General features: G+C 41.2%; 2 protein-coding genes across 3 annotated transcripts in view; one reads left to right on the forward strand and one right to left on the reverse strand.

Annotated features, from left to right (window-relative positions):
• Nucleotides 1–507: 507 nt before the first annotated feature.
• On the reverse strand, nucleotides 508–4,086 carry LOC110525495 (serine/threonine-protein phosphatase 6 catalytic subunit). The gene is made up of 7 exons (XM_021605631.3): nucleotides 3,933–4,086; nucleotides 3,469–3,564; nucleotides 3,276–3,341; nucleotides 3,000–3,141; nucleotides 2,776–2,855; nucleotides 2,398–2,607; nucleotides 508–2,239 (listed from the first exon to the last, which is right to left on the reverse strand). Exons 1-7 carry the CDS (start codon nucleotides 4,005–4,007, stop codon nucleotides 1,991–1,993), a joined length of 918 nt encoding a protein of 305 aa, XP_021461306.1. The 5' UTR covers nucleotides 4,008–4,086; the 3' UTR covers nucleotides 508–1,990.
• Nucleotides 4,087–6,223: 2,137 nt separating this feature from the next.
• LOC110525496 (multiple epidermal growth factor-like domains protein 9) overlaps nucleotides 6,224–17,603 on the forward strand; it is a 46,248-nt gene continuing 34,868 nt past the window's right edge. For both annotated transcript variants that reach the window (XM_021605635.3, XM_021605636.3), the window contains exons 1-2: nucleotides 6,224–6,964; nucleotides 9,946–10,144. In XM_021605635.3, coding sequence (XP_021461310.3) covers nucleotides 6,412–6,964; nucleotides 9,946–10,144 — 752 coding nt within the window. In that variant the 5' untranslated portion in view covers nucleotides 6,224–6,411. The remainder of the gene's footprint in view (nucleotides 6,965–9,945; nucleotides 10,145–17,603) is intronic.

A 17,603-nucleotide genomic window follows, 5' to 3' on the forward strand; every position in this document is an offset into this window, starting at 1 on the left:
CCCGCTATCATCCAGAAGGCGAGGTCAGTACAGGTGCATCAAAGCTGGGACCGAGAGACTGAAAAACAGCCATCAAACTGTTAAATAGCCATCACGAGCCGGCTTCCACCCGGTTACTCAACCCTGCACCTTAGAGGCTGCTGCCCTATATACATAGACTTGGAATCACTGGCCACTTTAATAACGGAACACTAGTCGTATTGTTTAAATAATGTTTACATACTGCTTACTCATCTCATATGTATATACTGTATTCAATTCTACTGTATTTTAATCTATACCACTCCGACATTGCTGGATCTAATATTTATATATTTCTTAATTCCATTTGTGTGTGTTGTTGTGAATTGTTGTAGATACTACTGCACTGTTAGATACTACTGCTCTGTTGGAGCTAGGAACTCAAGCATTTAGCTACACCTGCAATAACATCTGCTAAATATGTGTATGTGACCCATACATTTTGATTTGAAAATGACATTTCTCTGTGAACATAAGATCCATTGATTGTATTTCCACGTACTTAATGATTTACAGTAATAGCATCATCCCTCATTTTGATAGCCTACAATCTCACAAGCTCACTCTGTATCACAGACAGTTCACACAAATAACCACAGCTAGCCTTACTGCTGAATCAGGTTATCTACAGACATATGAACTATTGTGGAAATTCTTACACAGGGTCGAAGTCAATCTTAAATGAATCATTGTTTTTATCAGCTCGCTGGAGAGGTTCCAACAAAGTTGATGCACCATAGTGAACGTTTGTCAGGAGCTCTAACGGGGCAGTCCTATTAGTTCCTTTATATACTGACAAGTCATAGTTGCATGATTTAGCTTATTCATCATTAACGTTTACTTCATTCATGTGACTGACCAATACTGGGTCATGCATGTGACAGACTAATACCTCACGAGGCTTCTTCTCTCTAAGCTGAGACCTTGAAACTGAGATATCCCTTTCTCTAAACAAGGGTCTGGGCGTACTAGCAAATTGCAGACACTAATTGTGAGGATTCGTTCAAACAGTCACTTGCATGAACACAGAAATTGGTTAACAGAAAAGCACAAACACAGAACATAGAAATTGGTAAATAGAAAATCACCAACATACAATTTTCCATCACAGAACCTATCTATATGTTTTAGATCAGTGATGTTCATTATAATAATTTCTCACCTCAATTATCAGGCTTATAGCTTTATTACAAGACTAAATAAGATACCTAAGTTAAGTGCATGAGTAAATTCTCATTTAAACATATTTCTAATTTGAGTGCTTTATACTGTATATATATATCTACACAATACATGAAATTCAATAAATATACATTACAAAAATAAAAACTAACATCTGACAAATAACATCTTCTACAGTATATTCCTAATAGGCTGCAAATAGACCGAAGTCAAACAGAAACAGTGTCCTCTCCCTGTAAAGTGGCTAAAATAAGTGTTCCTGTTTCACTTCACGTGTTCTTATTGTAATCTACCATGATTCATTAAATCTAACATGTGTTTGATAAAAACATTAAATATTGACACTGCTATCACCTAAAACGTTTGAAACGTTTGAGTAGTGGCATTACTTGATATAGTACTTCTGTGTGAACACACGTGTTGGCACGCAGAGCTACAGCAGACACAAAAACAATAGTACTGTATATAAGTTACGTACAGTAGCCTACAGTAAAATACAGTGGAGGCTGCTGATGGGAGAACGGCTCATAAGAATGGCTGGAATGGAGTCAATGGAATGGTATAAAACACGTGGTTTCCATGTGGTTGATACCATTCCATTGGCTCTATTCCAGCCATTCTTATGAGTCGTCCTCCCCTCAGCAGCCTCCACTGGTAAAATATGAATGACATAATCAGTGGTGTCACTTCAACGGGAGTTGTTGTCACTCCACTGTATGTGATGCATTACAAATGTGGTGCTTGATAACAGTGTGGCCAAAGATGATGATGATAGTTAGTGCAGTGTTTACAGGAAATATGGTGTCGTTGTTCTGGGTGGAATTACTCTCTCTGAGTCGGGCACCGCCCGAAACAGCTTGGGCTCCCTTGTATTGGCGTCTTTGAAGACCATGATGGAGGCAATGTTGCCGCAGCGATAGCAGTAGTTAGGAGCTGACCAGACCGTGACCAGCTTCTCATCAAACATGAACTTGTAACCTTCATGGACTAGTTGATGTGCCCGACAGATCAACGTCAAGTTGTTGATGTGAACAAACTGCACACCAAGGGATATATAAACAAAAAAAGAGAGTGAGATGAATGTGAAAAATAAAACATGACTATTACCCATTTCATATATATTGCTGTGTGAAATTGACAATGTATGTACTGCAGTGTACATCTCTAATCAGTGGTGAACAAGACTAATCTTACCTCATTGGTGACCTTTGCACCAAACAGCCACCCAGCTCCCCTGGGGCTGATGGCCCAGGTGTCGACGTCCTCGGGGTCTGACCAGACAAGGTCACAGAATGCTCCCTTGTGGGGGATCTCCTGGTTACGCTCAATGGTTCTGATTTGGTCCAGGGTCTTTATGTCTGGGGAGAGGCCCCCATGAACACACAGAATCTGCTCATCCATCAGCTGGCACAAGAAAACAACCAAAGTACAGCATTAGAATAACTGTGATAGTAGAAAATATCTTAAGGCTCATGTGTAATCATCTCCATGTTGGCTTGATATGCTAAAATTGTGACATGGGGGATTTGACTGCAGGAAATCAGAAATACAAAGCAATAGAGTTGTACTCACCGCTGCAACTGTTAACATATCAAACACTTTGGTACAGTAGCGCCAGGCATTGGCATTTCCATATTTGGTTTGGCATTCATCTGAAAGGAAAAATAGACCGGGGACATCCCATTTTCAACCAGTGCACCTGGAGTCAATGGTTTGGATTGAACAATAACTACAAATGTAGCCTATTAGTGCAACATTTGGTTGGGCTGGATATGGTGAAGTAATGAAAGTCTCACCATAAAAGCCATATACTTGGGTTATTTGTCTGCTTTCGTGGTTTCCTCTTAAAAGTGTGATGCGGTCAGGCCATTTGGCTTTTAAAACCAGCAGGTATGTGAATGTCTCCAAGCTGTAATATCCCCGGTCAACAAAGTCACCCTGTAGAGACACAGACACCAAATCATGATGGGGTGATTCTTGATGGACGTTGTAAACATGAAAAAACAGTAACAGTCAAATCAATGAAGATAAATGGGAGTGGACAAGGGGAGAAAAGGTGAGTTTTAACCAACCATGAAAATATAGTTTGTGTCTGGGACCTGTCCTCCAGTTCTGAAGAGTTCACACAGATCATAAAACTGTAAGAAGAAGAAACAACCAAGTTCACTTCATAACTACTGAAAAGAAATGTCAAATCCATCAGCTTCAAACACAAATATCTAGCAATGTTGCTGTAAAACTGTGATGGTCAATAAAGTAGCCTACCTGTCCATGTATATCTCCACACACAGTCACTGGGGTGGACACAGGCTGGACATTGGATTCCTCCAGCAATAGGTCACATACATAATCACATAACCTCTGAGGAAAAACACACACTTGGTAAGAATAAGAAGCATAACGTAACAGTTTCAGAGACTTCAATGTGATGTGTCAGGCAATCGTTTAATGAATGAACGGCATAGTAGAGACATTCACAAGTGACAACTAAGCTACTGTAAATGACACTCTCATACCAATCATTTCGTCAAGCATGATGATGGCATCCGTTGAATTATAATTCTAGGCTATGGCATCACAGTCTGTGATTTCAGGTCAGGATGCTTCGATATGGTTAGAAGTGATACTGATTTTGCTGTTGCTTATATCTGATAAGTAGGCTTCTATGCGTGCTGCTCATCAGGCTTATTTTTAGAGGTGATTACCATTGCTAAGGCATTGATTCTCACCTTGAGGTCGTTTTCAGGTAAATATTTACACTGCTTGGCAATCTCCGCGTATTTATCCAGGTCCAGTGGCGCCATTGTATCAGCTGTTCGCTAATGTTTCTACTACTGTGCATGTTCGGTTCCGTCAGGCAGATTTACTGAACAGTTTGCGTTGTGCTGCCATCTGCTGTGTAGGATACGCACATACATACTATAGGCCTTAGAATTTGGTTGTATATCCTCCGGACCCGGACAGTGCATATTGTGAGCTCTTTAAGTCTTGTCAAATCATAGTCAAATGAATAATTATTGGATGTAACAGTTCTGTAGCTATTGGCTTCATAACTAGCCTCTGGTATCATGTTGTGCAGCTCATGTCACTCCGGATAAACGTAAATACTGCTGACGACAGGTGTTAAGGCCTGTAGCCGCACAGCGGCGCTCGCACACAGTAGAAACAATGGGTGATTAGGCTACTGAGCGCACATATCCTGCATAGGCCTAATAAATATCATAATCATATTTGTTTCATTTAACCCTCATAATAGCCTACTACCAACATATTTTACATGAATGGTCATGTTGATCCCAATAAGAAATTATTGGGAAAAGCAACTATATAAACTTAGCTATTATGAAAACATGATTAGAAATGTAAATAATGTTATCTGAAAAGGTATATATTCAAAACAGACTATTATTTAAGCAAAATTACAGAAATTTGCATATTCTGTCAAATTAGCATATAAATGTTTCCCTTATATAATGTGCAGCTTTTTCCAAAGTACAATCCAGATTAGTACTAAAACGCTGATTTGCCATAATTTGATTGTAGTATTATTTAGTTCTTCAAATGTATAAGTAAATATTAATTTTATCATATTTGAGGGGTAAAAATGACTTCCATTTAAAAGGCGAAGTACACCAAAATGTGAAATATATTTAATTTTATTGACAAAAAGTGATTAATCCATTTATCCTGAGAGCCAATGACAAAAAAATATATGTCTACGCTTTCATTATTTACTTACCCCCCAGCCAGCATTAGCATCACTGGAAGTGAAACATTGTGGCAGGATGCTTCAAAAAGCATGCACAAATCCTCAAAGTCACTTCAAACCACATGGTATAGCAACCAAAATATCACAAGTTGCACATATTGAATATTGGACAATATTGAATGAGCCAGCACTGCTAATACACACCATTACAGCACTATGTACACATTCAGAGGGTAGCTGGTTTCTGTATTACAGTTCTACCTAGTATTCATACCACGGACAGACTTTTATGAGCTGTTTTGACTGTAACTAAGCATATATCTAAGGTAATTTTTTTATTTTGTACATGTTCATACATAATTATAACCATAGGCAAGTACATTAGGTTCTCCATATCTGCAGGTGATCTGTCTATCAGGCCAAGATCACTCCAACAGGTCTCCCTCCACATTCTGAGGATATGTATAACTTAATATTATGTCTCCAGAGAAACCAGAAGGCACAAAAATAAGGTTGTTTTTGGTTTTGTACACAGCCATACGATGGTGTATAGAAAAGTACAATCGTAGGCAAGTACATGGAGACCTATATCTCTACAGATTATCTGGTCTGGTCAAAATAACTGATACAGGTCCCCCTCCACCCTCTGGTGATATGGATAACTTGTTATTATGTCTTCAGAGAAACCTAAATTCAAATAAAGGACATATCTATCAAATTACCATAGGCAGAATTAGTGTTTTGGGCTGGGGTCAAAATTACCCCAGAGGATTAGATTTTAGATTTTTTTTTAAGTACAGAAACATTAAATAATGATTTAGATCAAGTTGGTTGACAAAGTCATGAAAAATCAGAAGAATAAAAATCGAACACATTTGGGTTATGATAAAAAAAAATATTTAAAAAAAGATCCCCTCTGGGGACCCTAGTCGGTAGTATGAGTTAAATGTACTTTTTTGGCCTACACTCACTTTTTATACATGTTATTTATGTTATTTACTGAGTAGCCTAGCCTAGGCCGAATGTCCCAGAATCGAATTGATGTAGGCTCGTAGCCTAGGAACATAAAGTAATGTAATCTTAGAATGTAATATTATTATTTGTTTAAGTGTATCCAATGATGTTATTTTTGGACTAATAAGGAAAAGTAAAACAGACTTCTCATTGCACTCAATGTGCACTCGCTCAGATTAGGCTACGCATTGAACCAATCAAATGCCTTTACGAAAGGAAAACAAACGCACCTTAATGTACCACGAGACCTCCCATCAATGTCCTCATTGGCTGAAGAGTGTAACAATTTAGAGCGTTTCATTGCGCTGTGCTAGGCTGAACAGAAAGTGAAGCCAAGAAACTGCGGGTAGTTCGGTTCACAATCACTGAGAATAGCCGCTGAGGACGTCAATGGTGGAGTCAAGTACGCGAGCTAGTCCATTCAGGGAAAGGTCTGAGACAGACCCTTACTAGGTAGGGCTTTACATGGAGAGCTGAAATTTAATATGAGGTTAACGACCTTAATGATGTACATATCCCTGGCTTTGCTATTTATTTTGTATATTGGATTTTCTGATGCTGCACCTCGCGTCAACTCCTACGATGCTTCGCCTATCTCCAGGAAGCCTCGCGCAGCCTCCGAGAGCTTGGAACCGCTCTACACCACATTGCCTAATCGTTTACCTGAGGGCAGGTTTGTGCTCGGCCAACTAACTGGGCTCACGCCGTCCCCTACTATTGGTTTCACCGGAGTGGCCAGCAAAACGATACGGGTCTCCACGACTCCTGCCTCGCCAACTGCAACCACCATTCAGCCACCAACAACTGACCCTACAACCCCAAGGCCAAGCACAGAAATGCTTTTCAACACTAGAAAAAAAAATACGTTTTTGAGCTCCAGAACATCAAATTCAAGCAAAATATCTGCTGATGGGCAAGCATCAGTTTTTCCTCCAGAAAAAACGAACATGGTCTCCATGGTTTCTCAGCGGACGACTAATGATGCATGGTCTTCAGATAACGTCGATGCATCGATTTCCTCCTCCGAAAATGGTCAAGGTGAGTAGCCTATGTTTGCTCTTGGGTGTGATAATAAAATATATAATGTTCGAAGAAGCATGCAATTGTCATGTGATCTTGTGTATTGTACAGAATATCCTTAGACTGCCACACCTGGTTACACGTAATTATAAATAGACTGATATATGAACGGATTGAGTCTCTGGACTTTAATTAATCGCCTCACACATTCACCTAGGTTTGCAGAAATTGCCCTTTTGATGCAGAAACTCAATTCATATGCGGCCAAAGGCACAGCCAAAACAATGTCGGTATTATGGCTTTTGACGCAGAGCACAGGCGGGCTAAGAAACTGACAGCTTGTAGAAACAATAGATCAAACCATGGACGGCAGTCTCCTTGTAAAATTATAAAATAACCGAATGATCCATATTAATTACAACATTCCGGTTCAATATTTACCAATTGCGCAATATTAATAGGCTATAGGCTACGTTTTGTGCTTACAGAGATGTTGCCCTTATTCTGAGGTAGGCTATGTGACAAGTGTGTCAGATATTATGGTGATTGGATCGGAGGGGGACCGCATTTAAGCAATGTTTTTAGTTATCCATTCCCAGACTTCTCCTTGTCCGTATAAAATCATGAGATTGTATTTTTCATACAAGCAGACAATAACACATGTCCGTTTGGATAGTGGTCTGATCCCTTTGTGTCTATTCAACATCCTTAGACCACGGAAGAGGGATAGGGGAATGTGCTACTCCGCATCCAATCAAAATGACCAGACCAAGACATGAATGAGCCAGCACTGCTATATGTTCAGCGGCTTGTCTCTCACCTCCGCTGCTTCGCTATTCGTATTCATCGCAGATGATAAACGTCCCGACAGAGCCTTTGTGGAGGTTGAGGTGGGCAACACTTGTGAAACAGCTATTTGTCACTGTATAAAATGGCCTCCCAGGTGAGTATCAGGGGACTATGAAATTATGCGCAGCCACCAGTCCGATTTGGGGGTAGTTAACTAGTCAGCGATTCTACAACCTTGTAGAGGCTCCGTTGTTTCCGGGTAAAGGTCACTCTGATAACAATATCAACAACCTGGGTTAATGCCTCACCTCACTGACACAAATTCTCTGCCTGATGAAACACATTTCTGGTGTGTCACTGTGTTAGTGTGTTGACATGTAATGTCTTTCTTTTTACCCCTCCCAATCATTCAATGCAAATCAGTGTGATAAAATATCACATTCAATGCTTCCCGCATGTTCTGGAGTTTAAAGCACAGTAGCCTACAGTTGGAGGGGTGGTACCACCCTCCCATGTTTTTTGTTAGTAGCATAAACACTGTCATAGGAGGGTGTGTATCTTCAGACAGAGGTCATTTTACAGCAGCAGGTTGTTTTGAATCATCTCTTGTCACATGTGTCCGTCTGCATACTTGAACCATGCTGCCACACTGCTTCACTTTGCTGGAACTAATTACTATGAGGAAGATGGACATTTCCTCATCTCCTTTTTTCACTGTGCTTACATTTCCCCTCAAACCAATTTTCTGCCGCTTTGAAATTTAACACAAACAGACATCAGTCATGTGCACATTTCCTCTGCACACACATGGCATGGGTTTTTGATCCTCCATTCTTATACTATGTGGTTTGCACATGTACTTATTGTTGCATAATGTGGTTCCAAGGTTAACCTCTCTTCCTCCGTGCTTTGTGCCCAAATAGGAAGTGACGAGTAACTTGATGTGATGGATCCTACAGTAGCTCAGTGCTATTTATTTGTGTGTAACATGGTTATAATTGTGTTTGTGTGTGAGAGAGAGAGGGAGCTGCACGGCCCTAGATCTCACAGAGTCTGGGGTGTGATCTTGGCTGACAGTTGTGCAGGGAAGATGACTTCAGTGAACAAACGGAAAGCTGACAGTGCTCTCCATGCTTGCATAACCGTGCCCTTTCCCTATTACATAAAGCTGGAACAGTGGCCAGAGATGGAGGGCTAATCTGAGGAGGAGGCAACTGTTTCAGAAAATGACATTAAGTCGTCTCGAATGGCCAAGCTGATGTCTGAGAAGATGGCACAACAATAGAGTACAGTGTTCTGAAAGTTTGAAGGTGTTTACAGATGTTCCGCGGTAAACTGCAATTGAACCGTGAGAAAATCCGCCTACCGTGTGTAGAGACCAGCGGTCCCGGTTTCTGTCAGCTCTATTTATGTAATCGAAACATTGTTTGATTGGTTGTCAAGATGAACTCTGCTCATTGGTCAACCATGCGTGGCGGCCGCTCAAGACTTCAGCTAATTTCATCTTTTGGCGCCTCGAGTCAGTGGCACCACCAACCGTGCCGCTTGTAAAACTTATATTTCAAACCCATCATTCACAGTTTCAATCTCCTACATGGACCTTGCAAGGACAAGCAACCTAGTCAACACACTATCAATGTCCAACTGTTCATTTTCTCTAGTCATGTGTATAATATGACACATATTCAACAATTAACCATTTCCACAACCCTCTGTTTTGTTCTCAACTTTCAATGTACAGTATTTTATAATGGTTTACAGTATGCAGCAGCCCTGCCTGCTTCCCACATCATTCCTGGAAATTAGGCTGTGTGAATAACAGCAACCTGTCTCCTCTCCTGTAAGAACAGCCCACATGTGCTCAACACCACACCGATGGCAGCCTGGTATTTCCTCTGCATGTCATTACTGTTTTTTTCTGGGAGACAACAGTCATCTCATACTCCAACAACAGCAGTCTGTATCCTACCGCATCCACTGCATCCTCCTCCTTCCCCTCCATCTCTCTCTTAGAAACAGACGGGAGAGAAATAGTCAGACTCCATGCTCATCATGCCTGAGCTCAAATAAATAATACATGCCCACTTAGCAGAGTCTACACGGTCATGCAGATATCTGGCGCCTCTCATTGTGTGTGTGTGTATTTACAGAATATCGTAGTGGTGGTGTAATATAAGTCTCCCCCTCTTTCTTGCTGTCTGTCCCTGCAGAGTCTCTGTGTAACTGCAGCAGTGAGGGGGCTCTAGATGTGGATGACTGTGACAAGAAGACAGGTCAGTGTTTCTGCATGTCAGGGTACACTGGGCTGCTGTGTGAGGACTGTGAGGAAGGACACTTCACCAATGGCACCACCGGCTGCATACCCTGTGGCTGTGACTCCTACGGAGCTGTCAACAACCTCTGTGACAGGTAAGAGCTCTCGCTTCCCATTGGCACTAATGGCACTGGGAATGAAACACTAGACACCTATTTTCATTTGATTTAACTAGGCAAGTCAGTTAACCTCTCTGGGATATGTGGGACGGTAGCATCCCACCTCGCCAACAGCCAGTGAAAGTGCAGGGCGCCAAATTCAAAACAACAAAAATCTCATAATTAAAATTCCTCAAGCATACAAGTATTTTACACCATTTTAAAGATAACATTCTCGTTAATCCAGCCACAGTATCTGATTTTAAAAAATGCTTTACAGCGAAAGCACCACAAACGATTGTTAGGTCACCACCAACTCACAGAAAAACACAGCCATTTTTCCAGCCAAAGAAAGGAGTCAAAAAAAGAACAAATAGAGATAAAATTAATCACTAACCTTTGATCTTCATCAGATGACACTCATAGGACTTCATGTTACACAATACATGTTTTGTTCGATAAAGTACATATTTATATAAAAAAATCTCATTTTACATTGGCGCGTTACGTTCAGTAGTTCTGAAACATGCTGTGATTGTGCAGAGAGCCACATCAATTCACAGAAATACTCACCATAAATGTTGATGAAAATACAAGTGTTATACATGGAATTAGAGATATACTTCTCCTTAATGCAACCGCTGTGTCAAATTTCAAAAAAGCTTTACCGAAAAAGCAAACCATGCAATAATCTGAGTTCAGCGTTCAGACAACAAAGCAGCCAAAAAGATATCTGCCATATTGTGTAGTCAACATTAGTCAGAAATATAATTATAAATATTCACTTACCTTTGATGATCTTCATCGGAATGCACTCACAGGAATCCCAGTTCCACAATAAGTGTTTGATTTGTTCGATAAAGTTAATCATTTATGTCCAAATAGCTTCTTTTGTTAAACGCGCGTTTAGGTTCAACCGAACGTTGGACGAAAAGTTCAAAAAGTTATATTACAGCCTGTAGAAACTTGTCAAACTAAGTATAGAATCAATCTTTATGATGTTTCTATCATAAATGTTCAATAATGTTCCAACCGGAGAATTCCAATGTCTGTAGAAAAGCAACTCTCTCGTGACCGCGCCTTAGAGCCTGTGGCACTATGCCAGACACCTGGCTCAATCCCCTCTCATTCGCCCCCACTTCACTGTAGAAGCCTGAAACAACATTCTAAAGACTTGACATCTAGTGGAAGCCTTAAGAAGTGCAATATGACCCCATTTACACTGTATATTGGAATGGCAAAGAGTTGGAAAAACTACAAACCTCAGATTTCCCAATTCCGGGTTGGATTTTTCTCAGGTTGGATTTTTCTCAGGTTTTCTCCTGCCATATGAGTTCTGTTATACTCAGACATCATTCAAACAGTTTTAGAAACTTCAGTGTTTTCTATCCAATACTACTAATAATATGCATATATTAGCAACTGGGACAGAGTAGCAGGCAGTTTACTTTGGGCACCTTATTCATCCAAGCTACTCAATACTGTCCCCCTGTCACCAAAGACAGGGGCCTACCAAAAGGCCTCCTGCGGGACGGGGGCCTGGGATTAAAAATAAATATAATCTATATAATACAATATAATTATTGTATTAATTATTGGATAAAACACACATCACACAACAAGAGACAACACTACATAAAGAGAGACCCAAGATAACAACATAGCAAGGCAGCAACACACCATGACAATAACATGGGAGCAGCACAACATGGTACAAACGTTTATTTGGCACAGACAACAGCATAAAGGGCAAGAAGGTAGAGACACCAATACATCATACTTAGCAGCCACACATGGTCAATAGGAGTGTCCATGATTGAGTCTTTGAATGAAGAGATTGAGATAAAACTGTCCAGTTTGAGAGTTTGTTGCAGCTCGTTCCAGTTGCTAGCTGCAGCGAACTGAAAAGAGGAGCAACCCAGCGATGTGTGTGCTTTGGGGACCTTTAACAGAATGTGACTGGCAGAACGGATGTTGTTTGTGGAGGATGAGGGCTGCAGTAGATATCTCAGATAGGGGGGAGTGAGGCCTAAAGAGTTATAAATAAGCATCAACCAGTGGGTCTTGCGACAGGTATACCGAGATGACCAGTTTAGAGGACTATAGAGTGCAGTGATGTGTCCTATAAGGAGCATTGGGGGCAAATCTGTTGGTCGAATGGTGAAGAACATCTAGCCACTCGAAAGCACTCTTACCTGCCGATCTATAAATTATGTCTCCGTAATCTAGCATGGGTAGGATGGTCATCTGAATTAGGGTTAGTTTGGCAGCTGGGGTGAAAGAAGAGCGATTACGATAGACAAAACCAAGTCTAGATGTTACTTAAGCCTGCAGCTTTGATATGTGCTGAGAGAAGGACAGCGCACCGTCTCGCCATACTCCCAAGTACTTGTATGAGGTGACTACCTCAAGCTCTAAACTCGCAGAGGTTGTAATCACACCTGTGGAAAGAGGGGCATTCTTCTTACCAAACCACATGACCTTTGTTTTGGAGGTGTTCAGAACAAGGTTAAGGACAGAGAAAGCTTATTGGACACTAAGATATCTTTGTTGTAGAGCATTTAACACAAAATCTAGGGAGGGGCCAGCTGAGTATAAGACTGTATCATCTGCATATAAATGGATGAGAGAGCTTCCTACTACCTGCACTATGTTTTTGATGTAAATTAAGAAGAGCGTGGAGCCTAGGATCGAGCCTTGGTACTTCTTTGGTGACGGGCAGTGGCTGAGACAGCAGATTTTCTGACTTTATACCCTGCACTTGTTGAGAGAGGTAGTTAGCGAACCAGGCCAAAGACCTCTCATAGACACCAATACTCCATAGCCGGCCCACAAGAATGGAATGGTCTGCCGTATCAAAAAAGCAGCACAATATTGCTTAGAATCAAGGGCAACGTTGACATCATTGAGGACCTTAAAGGTTACAGTGACGCATCCATAATCTGAGCAGAAACCAGATTGCATACCCGAGAGAATAGAATAGACATCTAGAAAGCCAGTTAGTTGATTATTGACAAGTTTTTCCATCACTTTTGATAAACAGGGCGAAATAGGCCTATAACAGTTAGGATCAGCTTAATCTCCCCCTTAAATATTGGATGAACTGTGACTGGCGTCCAAGCAATGGGAACCTCTCCAGAGAGGATGGACATGTTAAAAAGGTTGGAGATAGGGCAGCAACCTTAAAGAAGAAAGGGTCTAAACCATCTGACCCAGATGTTTTTTTGGGGTCAAGTTTAAGGAGCTCCTTTAGCATCTCAGACTCAGTGATTGCCTGCAGGGAGAAACATGGCAGGGGGAAAAGAGGGAGAAGCATCGGAGATAGTCACATTAGGGGTGGGAGATGAGGAGATGTTGGACGGGCAAGGAGGCATGGCTGAGTCAAATATTAATCCTGACTTAATGAAGTGGTGATTTTAAAGAGCTCAGCCATGTGCTTCTTGTCAGTAACAACCACATCATCAACATTAAGGGACATGGGCAGCTGTGAGGAGGAGGGTTTATTCTCCAGGTCTTTAACTGTTTTCCAGAACTTCTTGGGGTTAGACCCACAGAGAGAGAACTGCTCCTTAAAGTAACTAACTTTGGCCTTCCGGATAGCCTGAGTGCGCTTATTTCTCATTTGCCTGAACGAGAGCCAGTCATCCTGAGTATGGTTGTGCCGAGCCTTTCTCCAAATGGAATTCTTGAGATGAAGAATCTCTGCAAGATCACGGTCGACCCAGGGGCTGAACCTGTTTTTAATTCTCATGTTCTTTATGGGGGCATGTTTGTTAACAATATCAAAAAAGAAGGTCCAAGTGTCTGACAGGGGGCTCAAGCTGATTTTTATACCATTTTACAGAGGTGACTTCATGAAGGAAGACTTGCTAATTAAAGTTTTTTTATCAAGCGTTTATGACAAATCAGGACAGGTCGTTTCACTGAGCACCCATTACGAACACAGGCTGTAAAACAGTGATCACTAAGGTCATTACAGAAAACACCAGACTGATCAGGATTATTTGTGAGGATAACATCGAGGAGAATAGCCTTTTCCGGGTGTTTGAAGTCATACCTTGTGAGATTGGTAATAATCTGAGGAAGAGTTGGGGAGTCCCATTGCTTTAGGACTTGGTCATGTGGTTTAAGCATGTCCCAGTTTAGGTCACCTAGCAGGACAAATTCAGACCTAGTGTAAGGGGCCAGGAGAGTGCTTTGGGCAGGTAGGGTACAGGCCGGTGCTGATGGAGGACGATAGCACCCAGCAACAGTCAACAAAGAGCTATTTGAAAGGATATTTATAGCTACTAGCTACCAAGCCAGAATTAATTTACATTTTTGAGTCCGTATATACTGCATCTTTGGCAAAAATTCAGGAAGATGTAGTTTAGAAGTCAAATCTGTTTGAATAACTGATTTAGCAGACGCTGTTGTGCATAAAGATACTGTTCTGAAATGTACATTTATCTTGTCACACAGGAAGTTGTAGAGTTCGAACTGCTCCAAATAGCTAGTGTTTATGATATACCGGATCCATCATGTGGAGTCATTATCCACCTGGTCTTGTTCAGCAGCCTGGCCAGCCAGGCCACCATACCCCTGGCCTTTGTAGGAAGAGACAGTGGGGCTGCCATACCTCGGTTGGTTCTCATATCTTGAACTAAACAACACACTGCCCCAGATGCAGCCTTACAGTTTGTGGGAAAGAGTGTGACTTGGAGAGAGGCAGCATGTGTAGCTTAGGAACATGGTAAAAATAGCTGTCATATTTTTAACTTTAAACCGTTGAAAGAGATGTGGCTGGTCAGAAATCTGAGTAAACATCCTTGAAATCCGTGTGTTTCTAGTGGCAGTGAATCAGCTGTCAGAATATACAGCAGGTTGGGCCTCCCGAATGGCGCAGTGGTCTAAGGCGTCACTATAGACCCGGGTTTGTTCTCAGGCTGTGTCACAATTGACTGTGACCGGGAGTCCCATAAGGTGGCGCACAATTGGCCTAGTGTCATCCGGGTTAAGGGAGGGTTTGGCAGGGGGGGCTTTACTTGGCTCATCATGCTCTGGCGACTGCTTGTGGCTGGCCGTGCGTCTGCCGTGCGTCTGCAGACTGACTTCGTTTGTCAGTTGAGCGGTGTTTCCTCCGAAACATTGGTGCTGCTGACTTCCAGGTTAAGCGAGCGGGTGTTAAGTACGGATTGGCGTGTCATGTTTCGGAAGACACATGACTCAACGCCTCTCCCGAGCCCATTGGGGAGTTGCAGCGTTGAGACAAGATTGTAATTGGATTGCAGTTGCATATCATGAAGTTGGGGAGAAAGAGGGTCAAATACAGTTGAAGTCGGAAGTTCACAATTCCTGACATTTAATCAGAGTAAAAATTCCCTGTCTTAGGTCAGTTAGGATCACTCCAATACCTTAACTTTGTTGTCCTTTAGCCACAACTTTGAAAGTATGCTTGGGGTCATTGTCCATTTGGAAGACCCATTTGCGACCTGACTGATGTCTTGAGATGTTGCTTCAATATATCCACAGAATTTCTCCTCATGATGCCATCTATTTTGTGAAGTGCACCAATCCCTACTGCAGCACAGCACCCCCACAACATGATGCTTCCACCCCCGTTCTTCACGTTTGGGATGGTGTTCTTCGGCTTGCAAGCCTCCCCCTTTTATCCTCCAAACATAACGATGGTCATTATGGCCAAACAGTTCTATTTTTGTTTCATCAGACCAGAGGACATTTCTCCAAAAAGTACGATCTTTGTCCCCATGTGCAATTGCAAACTGTAGACTGACTTTTTTATGGAGGTTTTGGAGCAGTGGCTTCTTCCTTGTTGAGCGGCCTTTCAGGTTATGTCGATATAGGACTTGTTTTACTGTGGATATAGATACTTTTGTACCGGTTTCCCCCAGCATCTTCACAAGGTCCTTTACTGTTGTTCTGGGATTGATTTGCACTTTTACCAAAGTATGTAATCTGTAGGAGACAGATTGTGTCTCCTTCCTGAGCGGAATTTTTTTATTTATTTTTATTTCACCTTTATTTAACCAGGTAGGCTAGTTGAGAACAAGTTCTCATTTACAACTGCGACCTGGCCAAGATAAAGCATAGCAGTGTGAACAGACAACACAAAGTTACACATGGAGTAAGTGAACAATTAACAGTCAATAACACAGTAGAAAAATAAAAAAAAGGGGAGTCTATATACATTGTGTGCAAAAGGCATGAGGAGGTAGGTGAATAATTACACTTTTGCAGATTAATAACACTGGAGTGATAAAGGATCAGATGGTCATGTAGAGGTGTGCAAATTGGTGTGCAAAAGAGCAGAAAATTAAATAAATAAAAACAGTATGGGGATGAGGTAGGTAAAAATGGGTGGGCTATTTACCGATAGACTATGTACAGCTGCAGCGATCGGTTAACTGCTCAGATAGCAGATGTTTGAAGTTGGTGAGGGAGATAAAAGTCTCCAACTTCAGCGATTTTTGCAATTCGTTCCAGTCACAGGCAGCAGAGAACTTGAACGAAAGGCGGCCAAATGAGGTGTTGGCTTTAGGGATGATCAGTGAGATACACCTGCTGGAGCGCGTGCTACGGATGGGTGCATAAGGTATGATGGCTGTGTGGTCCCATGGTGTTTATACTTGCGTACTATTGCTTGTACAGATGAACGTGGTAACTTCATACATTTGGAAATTGCTCCCAAGGATGAAACAGACTTGTGGAGGTCTACAAAACATTTTTTGAGGTCTTGGCTGATTTCTTTTGATTTTCCCATGATGTCAAGCAAAGAGGCACTGAGTTTGAAGGTAGGCCTTGAAATACATCCACATGTACACCTCCAATTGACTCAAATTATGTCAATTAGCCTATCAGAAGCTTCTAAAGCCATGACATAATTTTCTGGAATTTTCCAAGCTGTTTAAAGGCACAGTCAATTTAGTGTATGTAAACTTCTGACCCACTGGAATTGTGATCCAATGAATTATAAGTGAAATAATCGGTCTGTAAACAATTGTTGGAAAAATGACTTGTGTCATGCACAAAGTAGATGCCCTAACCGACTTGCCAAAACTATAGTTTGTTAACAAGACATTTGTGGAGTGGTTGAAAAATGAGTTTTAATGACTCCAACCTAAGTGTATGTAAACTTCCGACTTCAACTGTATCTGTGTGTGTGTGTGTGTGTATATATATATATATATATATATATATATATATATATATATATATATATATATATTAATATAATATACAGCAGGTCAACAACCTGTAGCTTTATATTTTATTGTGCCAAAGTAAGTCTATGACAAACGTTCAGAACATTCAACATGTATGTTGCTGTTTTATACATGAATGTAAGGATATACAGTTCATAGGACTCACATTGTAGGATTAGGGTTACAAAGGGAGGGTATATTACTAGAAACTTTTAAAGTTTACCTGTAAACTACCAGACTTTTGGTAACTTTCA

This window comes from Oncorhynchus mykiss, chromosome 6, assembly GCF_057628025.1.
Source record: "Oncorhynchus mykiss isolate SJ-2025 chromosome 6, ASM5762802v1, whole genome shotgun sequence".
Taxonomy (NCBI): Eukaryota; Metazoa; Chordata; class Actinopteri; order Salmoniformes; family Salmonidae; genus Oncorhynchus; species Oncorhynchus mykiss.

Excerpts from the sequence above, each read along its gene's own strand:
- LOC110525495 (XM_021605631.3), bottom strand. The coding sequence starts at position 4,007 with ATGGCGCCACTGGACCTGGATAAATACGCGGAGATTGCCAAGCAGTGT. Across the intron at positions 3,565-3,932 it reads TACCTGAAAACGACCTCAAG|AGGTTATGTGATTATGTATG; the intron begins GTGAGAATCAAT and ends GTTTTTCCTCAG. Across the intron at positions 3,342-3,468 it reads GTGGAGATATACATGGACAG|TTTTATGATCTGTGTGAACT; the intron begins GTAGGCTACTTT and ends TTCTTCTTACAG.